This window comes from Psittacula echo, assembly GCF_963264785.1.
Source record: "Psittacula echo genome assembly, chromosome: 8".
NCBI classification, from domain to species: domain Eukaryota; kingdom Metazoa; phylum Chordata; class Aves; order Psittaciformes; family Psittacidae; genus Psittacula; species Psittacula echo.
Genome location: NC_137744.1, coordinates 20,575,236 through 20,587,429, shown reverse-complemented (window position 1 = coordinate 20,587,429; position 12,194 = coordinate 20,575,236). Strand labels below are relative to the sequence as shown.

The 12,194-nt window shown below is 37.9% G+C and overlaps 1 protein-coding gene across 2 annotated transcripts in view; it reads right to left on the bottom strand.

Moving 5' to 3' along the window:
• Positions 1-12,194, bottom strand: part of DIAPH2 (diaphanous related formin 2) — a 231,741-nt gene that overhangs the window by 59,931 nt on the left and 159,616 nt on the right. For both annotated transcript variants that reach the window (XM_080624841.1, XM_080624842.1), the window contains one exon: positions 2,010-2,105. In XM_080624841.1, the coding sequence (XP_080480967.1) occupies positions 2,010-2,105 (96 nt within the window). The remainder of the gene's footprint in view (positions 1-2,009; positions 2,106-12,194) is intronic.

Sequence of the window (12,194 nt, the reverse complement as noted above, 5' to 3'; positions counted from 1 at the left end):
GCAAGCAAGCAAAAGTCATTTTTTCTCCTCACTAGATTTAAAATAACAGCCAAAACTGACACACAAAAATGAAATCTGTGTCCTAACAGGCAGAAAGCAACAATTTTTCTTCTCTGACTATGACAGCTACCAAGACAAGTTCAAGCTCAAAACTTTGCTGTACAAGTCTAACTTCCAAAATATCAGCACCTATATCCTTTTTCCTGTGTGTTAAGGATATATGCTGCTAACAGCCAGTGCAGCAAGCAATCAATAATGGAAACTCCTACACTGTGCACTGTGCATAGACAGCACTGTACAATTTGCTGTATGCTTGCCAATCACAACCACATGACCCAGGAAGGCCAGAAAACCCCTAGCCTCTTCTTCTCAGAACTTTTATTTACTTTTCCTTCCTTCCTTCCACTGAGGCATGGAGTTAATTGCTTACTAAACTCTCACGGGATGAAACTCTCCAGAACACTCAGAGTCTGTTGATGGCACCAGCGAGAAAACTGTCATCATCCCTTCCATTTTCTAAGGAGAGATATGGAAGCTGCAACATGGCCCCTGTTCTTTTAATGCTACAGTTCACTGCTTAAGAGATTTCATAGCCATATTTTTACATAATGGTCTTACCCAGTTATGAGAAGACCTTCAGTTTGCCAGAGCTTGGAAATGGATTACCTAAACCTTTTCTCACAGAAAATTCCCCAAACTCCTTAAATTTAAAAGCCAGACCACACTAGAATATCAACTGACACATTGAAATTTCAAACACACAGAAGTCAAAGTGACTTCTTTGATAAAGCACAAGAGAAATAAATGGGATTTTGAACTAGCTCTGGCCCTATTGTTGCACAGGAGTCACTGGTTTTGGAACTAGGTTCAGTCATCTTGCTGGTTTCTCAGCTGCAGCAGCGTTTGTGCAATCTCATCTGGTCTCTGGGAAGCTTTTCTTTGTCACCACTGGGTGACAAATCTCTCCTCAAGCCACAGTACAGAGAAACCATCTCCCATATTGAAATTTCTCAAGATACGGAAAAAACCCACATTTTGATCGAGGAATTCTTTCAGTTCTGATCTGAGAGCAGAAACAAGCCCTGAATTAAGAATTATACTGGAACTGTAGCAAAATTAATTTCTTTGTACGAGCATATTATGTAACTTCTTTTTATTTTTTTTCCATAAGATCAGGCATATGGCAAATAAAAATAATCGCATACCCTTTTTGCTAGCTAGATGGAAGAGGGTAGGGGAATCTGCCTTTACTCTTCTGTTCCTCTAAAAAACATAAAACCAGCCAACATGAATCTAACCCTAGCTCATGAAGAATTAGGCAGATATACATGGCTTATTCACAAGATAATCCAATTTGGCCAGCACATGCCAACATAAGCTTTTGATTTTATGTCAAATAACTACAATTTTTCAATTTTAAACTGTTAAGAGTATACTCTTTAGTGTGAGACATTTTTAAAAATTGGGAAATACAGTATAGTGCCATGAGCTTTGATGAAAAGTAAATGCAGAGTAAATTCAGCTCACAAACTGCATGCAACTGGCACAGCATAAGCAGAGGAGAAGTGTGAATACAGAGAATATGCAGTTGCTTAGCTTTCTCTCCTATTTTCTTAAAACCAACTTTGCAGGAAGCAATAATTGCTCAGACTAAACCAGTAAACCAGACTAAGTCCAGTACAATAGTATCGTCTCCCGCAAGCAAATTAAGCTACTTTATTGTGATTTTGACTTTTATAACTACACACAGTAAAACTTCCAAAACAGAACATATCTATGACCACTGCTTGAAAAAGACTATCAGCTATATGCCCAAACTCTTCCTGGTGTAAGAAGCTAATATTTTTTCACAGCACCACCTACAATACATTAATTATACTTAAGATTTTCACAGTACCTCAACGACTAACAGTAGCTCAAAGGTTTTCAGTGAAAACTGTTGGGAAACGTTTGCAACACAACTTTTGTCCACTCAGTTTCTAACTCAAAGTTTGTAGAAAGCATCTTACCATGTCCTCTTGGTGTTCGTTTCCTGCGATCTCTGAACGCTGCTCCTGACTGCAAGGCTTCCAGCAGACTATCCATCACTCCCGTCTCATCACCCTCTGAGAATAGGAGACAAATAATATTCATCATCTTGGTGCAACAGAAATCAGACTTTAGAAAGAAAAAAGCTAGCAGTGGTGTCAAGTTTACGTAACGCTTCCATATAAGAGCTGTGTACAATTTAATGTAATGGATGCTATCAGTGCTTCAGGTATTACTGTCTGTTTTTTGTATGATGCTCTATTAAGCAAAATTGATGACAATCCTCTGGTTCTTTCAACTTAGAGATGTTATCTCATGCATTATTGATGACACCTTTAGCATGCAGATAGACAACTGCTGGTGATTGACTGCTGTTCCACTGTCAACTTCTTTTAAGATTTTCCTGAAGTAGAAGCAGGTCACTTCTTTTTGATTTAACCAACACACATGGAAAATCTGTCGAGAGGTGGCACAAAGGTAAATACTGTAGTATTGCAAATATTTATATGTTGCCTTACACCTTCATGCATTAAATCCTTGAAAAAACCCCAAACAATTGTCTATACAATGTGGGAGGATACATACACCACACACTACACATGTAATAGTGCACCATGGGTGATCTTTAAGATCATGAAAGAACGGAGGGAAGAATCATGCAGTGAAAGTAAGTGGCATAACATTTCTTAAATAGCTCAATTCTGTATCTGCTAAATCTTCCTTTTTCCATATCCAAGCTAACCTGTAGGCTTTAAATAGCTGGACTTTATGGTACATTATGGAAATCTGGGTAGAAAGATGACTTCATTTTCATGTATTTAAGTCTTTAACTTCCTTTGCTTTTCAGTCTGCTATTAAAAGTCGATAGCAGTATGAGAACTAGAGGTCAGAGAACTGCAGTGTTACAAAACTATTGATGAATGCCTCTTTTTCTGTTCACGTCTGTTAGAACCCAAAACTAAAATACAGACTAGACTCTGCAGGTAGGTGGACATTTTAGTCACACCTCTCAGACTTCAAGCTAATATAAATATCCCCATCACAGAGTGGGAAGATAATTACTTTGTGCATAAGATTTACATTACAGTAAAATACTTCTGACTCACGCAAAGTGTAGGAGGTTAAATGCACATTCAAGCTCTCAAATGTTCAAATCTAAAAGCAGCTTATTAATGCAAAAGGTATTCTGCCCCAGTTCTCTATTACATTTAGATTTATCGGACTAAATCCAGACCTCATATAAGAGTACACCAATCCTAAACCAGTACCTGGCTCAGATTTCTACATGATGATGATGATGATAAGTGAAACTACTCAGTAAATTTAAATTATACATCAAGGTAATTCAAACTATTAGTATAATATACAAACACATACATAAAGTTCTCTCCCGTGTAAGACGAAAGGGAGCAGAGGAAGAGCAGCAACTAGCAGAAGACTTGGAAATACCAGGTTTAATTATGTTACACCTAAACCCCTGAAAAAACTACGCTCCTGCAAAACAAGTAAATTAGCTTCTCTCAATTCACACTCACATCTACAAGGCCTTGTCTAAACTTGTCTAAAGCACACAACATAATAATTTTAATTTGTGCTCTTTATCCTACACATGCCTATTCATTGATTTGTTGTTGGCTCTGTATTACATTTAGTTTCTAAATCAAAAGTCTGTGAATATACTTTGTCCAAACTAGTACTCATCAAACAGGTCTGAAACATTTAATGAATGTGACTGCAAAACATAGTATCTGCTAATATATTTGAATATTTTACACACAGAAAAATTACAATATCATTCGATCTTCATTAAAAGAGTTGACAGAGTTTACTCAAAAAGACAAAGATCCTTCAATACTTCATAAATGTTTATGAAGCCTTCGACTTTTTGCTGACTATGCTACTCCACCTCTAATTACTGCAACTGCTAAAACCCACTCTGTTGCTTGAATATCAAAATATACAATATAAAGACACATGAATTAAGGAAGCTGTAGAACACAATGAGGAGATTTTTAACTCCTCAAAGTTATACTAGGTCTGACCTCAACATTGCACTTTAAATCCCTCAGGCAATGAAGTGGGAACTGTACAAAGAACTGCATTTTCAGTCAGCCTTCATCTAAATTCTTTAACAAAATCTAAAGAAATTTCAGCTTTTCTCCACAGCTCTTGCTGAGGTACTTCACATGTTACCACCTATCTCCTTGATTGGCTTTTTGTTTTTATATAGCACTGTAAAAGTCACCCTCTTGCAGGTCCCACAATTTATACCAGTTTAGTCAACAGATTTTGGCCACTTTAAATGATGATAATGCAGACAAAACCAACTTCTTTCTTCCACAGAACAATATTATTGCTTCTTCCACTGCTGAAAAGTCCCAAGCGCGGCAAGAGGCACAGACAGAGGAAAACAATATGACACAATGAACAAAGTCACATTTGAGGTGAGCAGGCAACCTTGGTATCAAGACAACTAACCTTTTCATAATTTTCAACCACTTACAGCAAACAGAACAGAAGGGAAAAAGAAGAAGAATCAGAGTAGTCCATAACACTGAAGTGGATATGAAAAAGTCATAAGCTCCATACACTTATGATGGATGGAATGAGGAATAGCCATATTATGCATCTGTAAGCAAAGTTGTTGTGTATGATGTTTAAAGCATTAGCACTCTGAAACTAGACTGCCAATTTCAAAAAAAGAGACCTCTGATCAGACAAAAGAAATTAAATCAGAAATTGAAGATTTGAATGTACAAAAGAATGGTGTATATGTGCACATGGGGGGTGTATCTCAACATGGTCAAACTGGGTGAACTTTTCACCTCAATGTTAATGCACATGAACAGTGTTACCTTTTTGAACAAAAGACAAGCTAGATAAATGACCATGGACGAGTGATGAGTAATGCCAGATAGCTAATACAAAGTTCTCTCCACTGACACAGAAGCAAATGGCAAATCTCTATGACATTAATGTGCCATTTGAAGTGACCATATACCTATTATTATTATTATTAAATAATTTAAGTATGAGAATCTTCACCTGGTAATATGAAATGCTGTTCAAACAAGTTTTGAAGTGAACAGAACACAAGATTATGACAGTATAGTTCTGCCCTAGATATTAGACTACATTTATGGTTTTATGCTTTGTTAACGCAATACACTGCACTTCATCTGGCTGGAAAAATTCATTTATCTGGTCGTCAACATCGGATATAATAGCTGCTTAATTCATTAGTGGAGAGTGCAAAAGATAGTCATTAGAAAAATATCTGGCTAAATAACAACTGGTTATAGATAGGAAGCTTTAACAGTTGAGAGCTTATCAACCGAACTCTTCTGAAAAACTAATAAATGGATGCGATGTAAGGATAGGAGACATACAAATAAGCAATACTACCATTAGGAAAGATCAGAACATACGTAAGATTTTGACTGATTTAAAAAGACTAAAATAAAAGAAATAAGTGTGTATTCCGGTGCAAGCTAGAAGCTCTTCATTAGGGAATGAACAAAAGCTCCAATATAAATAGTGATCAAAGAAACAATGATGAATGACCTATCTGATCAGAGTATTCAAAAGTCACATACTCTATTTCCAGTACTAGCATACTGTGTACAAGCTTAATTACAGCATTCACACAAGACAAATGACAAGTTGAAAAGCTTTTACAATAACCAGGGGAGTGGATTCTAACGAGAAATGCCTAAGGCAGCACTATCTCTTTAGACTACATAAAGCAGCACTGAAAGCAGGTTTGACAACCTCTGCCTGTGCTTAGAATCTGCAAAGTCCCAGAAGAGAAAACTCATCCCAATAGATAACTTCACCAAGAGAGTGCTGTTTTGGTACAGCAGGAAAACATTTAGGCTGAATTAGCTGAATTATCTTTGCAATCAAGAACAGTGTGCTAAAACACATTTCCAAAGAAGATTGTAGGCATAAGTCTGGAGATTTTAAGGCTGAAGCAAAAAACTCTGACAGGAATTATATGATATAGCACATACAACAGCAGAAGCAGAAGTCGTATGATCTTTTCAACCCACTCTACCTAAAGCATCAATCTACAACTCTTTATTGATGGCATATATCGAAAAAGGTACATGATAAAATGGGGATGAGTGAAAGAAACCCACTGTTGTCATTTAGGCTGCTGTGTAAGTTACAGGGTGAAGAACAGCATTCCTGGATATCTGGAGTGGTGAACTAAGTCTTTACTTCTGCACAAGTGTTTTAATTTCTAAATGCCTTCTAGTGCAGACATGAGGAAAACTGTCCATCCAAATAACAACTGCTTCTTTAGAATATCTATCAAGACAATGTATTAGAAAGTGTCTGATCAGGTATAACTAATCTGTCTTGATTTTTCTTCACATAACACTGAACTCAACACTTTACAGTCAATTAGCAATTTAATTCTAATGTAAAGTACTTCCCAAAGAAGTAAATATCAGAGAGAAACAAAGCATCTAATCTAATCCCAGAACATTAAACAGGGGAGATTAAGGTTACAGATATGGAAAAAATTCTTCCCTGTGAGGGTGCTGAGGCGCTGGCACAAGGTGCCCAGAGGAGGTGTGACTGCCCCATCCCTGGCAGTGTCCAAGGCCAGGCTGGAGCAAGCTCGTCTAATGGAAGGTGTCCCTACTCATGGCAGAGGGTTAGAATTGGATGAGCTTTAAGGTCACTTCAACCCAAACCAGTCTGTGATGCTATGATTATTTTTAAACTTCAGCTTTCCCAAGACAATAACCTGTCTCAAACTCAAGCCATTCTTTATATTTTATCCACCACCAAATGGCAGGTGGAGATGCAACAACAGTATTAACTTTGCAATTTTAAATATTTAGAAAGAAGGCACAAAAAGAAACATTTTCTAAAAAGGTAAAATTAATCTAAATGTGTCTTTGCATGTGCACTACTACTGCAGGAAAGACTACAGTAGTGTACAAGCCTTAAGGCTCCCGCTGTAAAACACTAATTCAAGATTTAAAAGTTTAATAATCAATATGTGAAGGACTAAAAGTTTCAAGCACACTTCTTCTTCTTGGGTGACATGGCAGGGGGGTTGGAACTAGATGATCTTAAGGTCCTTTCCAACCCTAACTATTCTATGATTCTAGACAAGTCCTGCTATCACTGAGTCTCCCTTCTGCTCTGTAGGTACATGTAATTTTTTTGTCACCCAACTTACATGGAAGATTCGCTTTGACAACTACTTAAGATAGTAATGTTAGAAAAAACCACATCAAGGTGCTTTGCTGTTCTGCCTGCCTTATGTTGCTTGTGTCCACTGTATGAGAATGTGTGTAAAAACACAGTCAAGAGATAAAGCCCATCAAGCACATCAGGTCTTTCACCCAACACAATTAAGCACATGGAGTTGACATTTAACCTACCCCTGGAACACAGAGTAGGGATTAAAGAGTCTTCATTTTAAACAATAATTATTTGAAATAGCCTGCTCTTGCACTGCATTATGACTATACCTGATATACAACTACAGTTCTTTGGTACAGGTAGGTAATTTATTTTAGCATAATCTGTGCACTGCTAAATCAACCATGAGGACTATGTTCTAAAGGTAGAAAACAAACACTTGAGAATGATGGAGAACGTTTAGGCTACCTTTTTTTCACAGACCCAACACAATCCCTCACCTGCTTTTCTAGCCATTTTCTCTGTTTTAACAGTTCCTCTGAAACAAAGGAACCATTTCAACATGAGGATGAAGATAAAATATTTCCCTGTGCTACGAGTGCCAGCACTTTACGAAATATGACCCTTAAGTTAGATTTAGAATCCTTTTTGTAGATATTACATTCCTTTATCACTTCCTGACAAATCTCATCTAAACCTCAGAAACAGACCCCAACATCCATACCTCCTGATATTAAATGCAAAATCGTGTTCTTTTCTATTTATAACTCTTATGATTATACTGAAACCTGAAGCTGACAAAAAATATGCAGGTGAAGTATCATTTTTGCTTGCCTGAGGAGCAACAAAGTCTCAGCTGAGCCAAGATAACAACAGGTTTTACTGGCTTCTTTTTTTCTAAACCAACTGCTGCTCAAATTTCATACTGGAAACTGAAATGAGTTTAGTCTGTTGTAGCTTAGGAGGCTTTTAAAGTCATTAAGAGAGCCCTGCTTAAAGACCAACTAGAAAACATGTGGTAGTGCTCTTTTTAGGGGGACTAACCTGAACCATGAATGATAAATGTATCACAGCTCTTCTGTAGACTGTACATGAAGATGGGAATATTGAACTTCCTGGGTTTCCTCTGATTCACTAAGCATTCTAGAACTTGCTACTGTGGTCATGGCCACCCCTGGCGATTTTAACTTTATGAGTTCTTAGTTTCTCACCTCTAAACAATCATCTCAAGCTGTCCTAAAAATAGATTTGTATCTTCTTCAAGAAGACAAGCAGCAATTTCCCTGAAGCCAAGCTCACTTCCAAGGAGCTATTTTTAAAGAAATAGAGAAATATTTACCTTTCTTTTTTACTCTTTCTTGCATAGTAAAAGGAATACTTTTAACATCCTTTCCTCTCCCCTCATTACAGAATACAAAGAGAAAGTAGATCTAGGTACATTCAAAGTAAATTTGGAAGAGATTTTATCTAAACATTGCCTCCAAATGTCAGCTAGACTTCCATGCACTACATAAACAGTCACGTTTTTCCCAGCTCTGAATGTTCAGTATATACTAAAGAAGGGAATTTGAAACCTAACAAGGACCTCCTGGACAAACTCAAACACAAAGAGGAAGCCTGCAGAGGATGGAAGCAAGCAGCCTGGGAGGAATACAAAGAAATTGTCTGAAGAAGAACTGGACAGTTAGTGAGACCTATTTCAGTTTCTTTTTGCAGCCTCTATCGTACAAAACTTCACCTCAGCCTTTACTATATTATCATCTATCAAAAAGGTAGGAATAAGCATCTTCTAGCAGGTTTTTTCAGTACCTTCACAATAACTAGTGGGGTTTTTTTTCAGTTTGCACTAGAAAAGAGACCATTTTGATCAGAACATAAAAAATCCCAACAACTATTACTGTTCTTAACACAAAATCTAAGAACTGAAGTAGCACTACTGATGGGAAAATAAAACAACAAAATAGCTTAAGGTTTCTGAGGTACGTGAACAACTGAGGACTATATAAACTGCACCACGCTTGAAGCCACAACAGACCTCAGCCTACTCATCCAAATCATGACCCACATCCTAGCTATTTGGTTTCTTCAGCTCAGATTCTCAGATAAAGCTCCGAGAGGCCCTGGGAACATGCTTTTGTTTCTGGACTGATTTCCTGCTTTCTCTTCTCTGCACTGATTACTACAGGAATACCCATAGGTTTTACTGCTGCACTTTCTTTTTCCAGTGTACTTTGCAAAAACATCTTGTAGGCATTATTACAAATATTCTAACTGTAAACTAATCTGAGTTAATAGAAATGCAGGTACAGCACAGCCATCCGGGCTAAAGTTTACAGGAACTTCCCAGGAAAATCTTCATTAATTTGGGCCCTTCCTAAAACAGTCCAGTCCTGTACCATGGCAGGTAACACATGCTGGCTACCTGCCTGCTTCTCCAAGTAGCCTTAAAATTACACTTCTGTTCATATCTTGCACTACCCTGTTTTACCTTGAACTTGTAATTACTTTTTGTAACTCTAATGTGTCCTGTATAAACTTCTGAACAAGACTTTCTATTCATAATAAGTATCAAAAATTTAAATGCAGTATATTCACTCAAAAAGGTCAGTTTTCAGTGTCTTTCAGAAAGTGCTGTTTTCTGTTCTCATATATTTGCATTTCATTCATTTGCTAAAATCATTCTGCATGCATAATAAATACCTTCAGGAAGCAGTTTTCCTTGGCATTCTAGATTAGAATACAGCCTCATGACCATTATTTACTTTTTAATTAAAGGAGAACAAGTTAGAATAGGGCAAGTGGTAAGTGAACCTATACCTCGTGTCAGTTTAAAAACCAAGGCAAATCCTTGCTTACATGACAATTAAGCTCCCTGTTTACGATAACCTGATCTCAGGCTTAATAAAGTTAAGAGAATGAGAAAAAACTGTTTTGTTGTATGGGCAGGTTATTGAAAACAACTTTTGAAGTGTGCACACTTCTTCATTTGCTGAAAATGTCACAGTGGTCAAGGTCTACTTCAGCAGGAATGTATTGATTTGAAATGCATCAGCATTACCCCTGGGGCCTCATTCTGCATAGACCTATGGCCCTAGCAAGGATAACTTTCACTAAACTTAAAGAAATAGGCTTTAATACGGATTCCTTAGTAACAAATGGGAAGACATTGCCTCTATGTGGGAAGGAAAAGATTGCAATGCTCAAAAAAATGACCATATGATACCTAAACAATTTTATGCATCTGTAATCAAGTTCTACTGTTTGAAGGCTACATTTCAGTTACAGTACTAAGCTACTTCTCATTACTGTGATTAGCAGATCCATAAGGCAGCACAAATCATCATTGCTTTTAGCATTAGGAAACTATTTTCTTTAAAAAGTTGCTTACAGTTGAACAACTGTTCCAATATTTTAAGGAAAAAAAGTCTTGGGAACTGATTTTGAGGAAGGAAGATTTCCTTTAATATTCTTCCAGATTTTTGTGGGTTTTGTTTGATAGAGTTAATTTTCTCCATAGCAGCTAGTATGGGGCTTTGTTTTGGATTTGTGCTGGAAACGCAGAGATGTTTTTGTTATTGCTGAGCAATTATTACACAGAGTCAAGTCCTTTTCTGCTCCTCACTTCATCAGCGACAAAGCTGGGGGTGCACAAGGAGTTAAGGGGGGAAGCAGCCCGGACGGCTGACCCCAACTGACCCAAGGGATATTCCATACCAAAGGGACACCCAGAGGGATGCCATTTGTCTTACCAAGTCACCGTTATGCACGATGCTGTCCTGGGGACGGCTGAACACCTGCCTGCTTGTGGGGAGTGGTGAATGGATTCCTGTGGTGATTTAAGCCAGTTGGCAAGTCAGCCACACAGTTTCTACTCCCCCCCCCGCCCCCGAGGGATGGGGAGGAGAATCGAAAGAATGTAACTCCCACGGGCTGAGATAAGAACAGTCCAGTAACTAAGGTATAACACAAACCACTGCTGCTGCCACCAATAATAATGATGATAAGAGAAATAACAAGGGAAGAGAATACAATACCACCCGCTGAAAAATGAGCCCGACAGAGCAGAGAGCGTGCTCTTCCGGGTAACTCCCAGTTACATCCCTGGGCATGACGTGCTGTGGTATGGAATACCTCTTTGGCTAGTTTGGGTCAGGTGTCCTGTGCCTGCTTCCTCCCGGCTTCCCCTCCTTCCTGGCAGAGCATGAGACTCACAAAGTCCTTGGTCAGGGTAAACATTCTGACCAGCAACTGAAAACATCAGCTTTATCAGTATTATTCCCAGGCCGAAAGTCAAAACCACAGCACTGCACCAGCTACTAAGAAGGAGAAAAAGTGACTGCTACTGCTGAACCCAGGACAATTCCTTGCTTTGCTTGCGTGTATCACTTCTGCTTTACCTATTAAACTGTCTTTATCTCAGCCCACGAGTTTTCTCACTTTTACTTTTCCAATTCTCTTCCCATCCCAGGGGGTGGGTGTGTAAGGGGAGGTGAGGAGGTGGTGGTGAGCAAGCAGCTCTGTGGGGCTCAGTTGTCATAAACTATAACAATGTTTTTAGTTAAGTTTGTAATAACATTGTCCAATTTATATTTCAATTATTTCAAGTCCTAAAACAAATTTAGCCAACTGTACTGATGTCACAAAAAATCACAGATTTCAGTGCCAGAACCAGAAATGACCAAGGTCGATCCTAAATTAATTTTGGGATGACAATTATAAAGTCAAACAGGTAACAAAGAAACGTCTCTGTGACACATAAAGATACTCCTCAGACAGTTATTGCTTTATAGGAGCCTTTCAACCTCACAGAAGAAAACTTCTGAAACTCATCTTTTCTTATTATAGTCTGCAAGAAACAGAACTTTCTGAAAAGCTTTTATTTAATTTTAGAGAAAAATCAACTGCATGCCCATAAGATAGCGAATCAACAATATTTTATCAAATGGCTTAAAGAATTCTTGGCCAGCTCCTGATTGCCGTATCAGTATAGGCTCACTTTA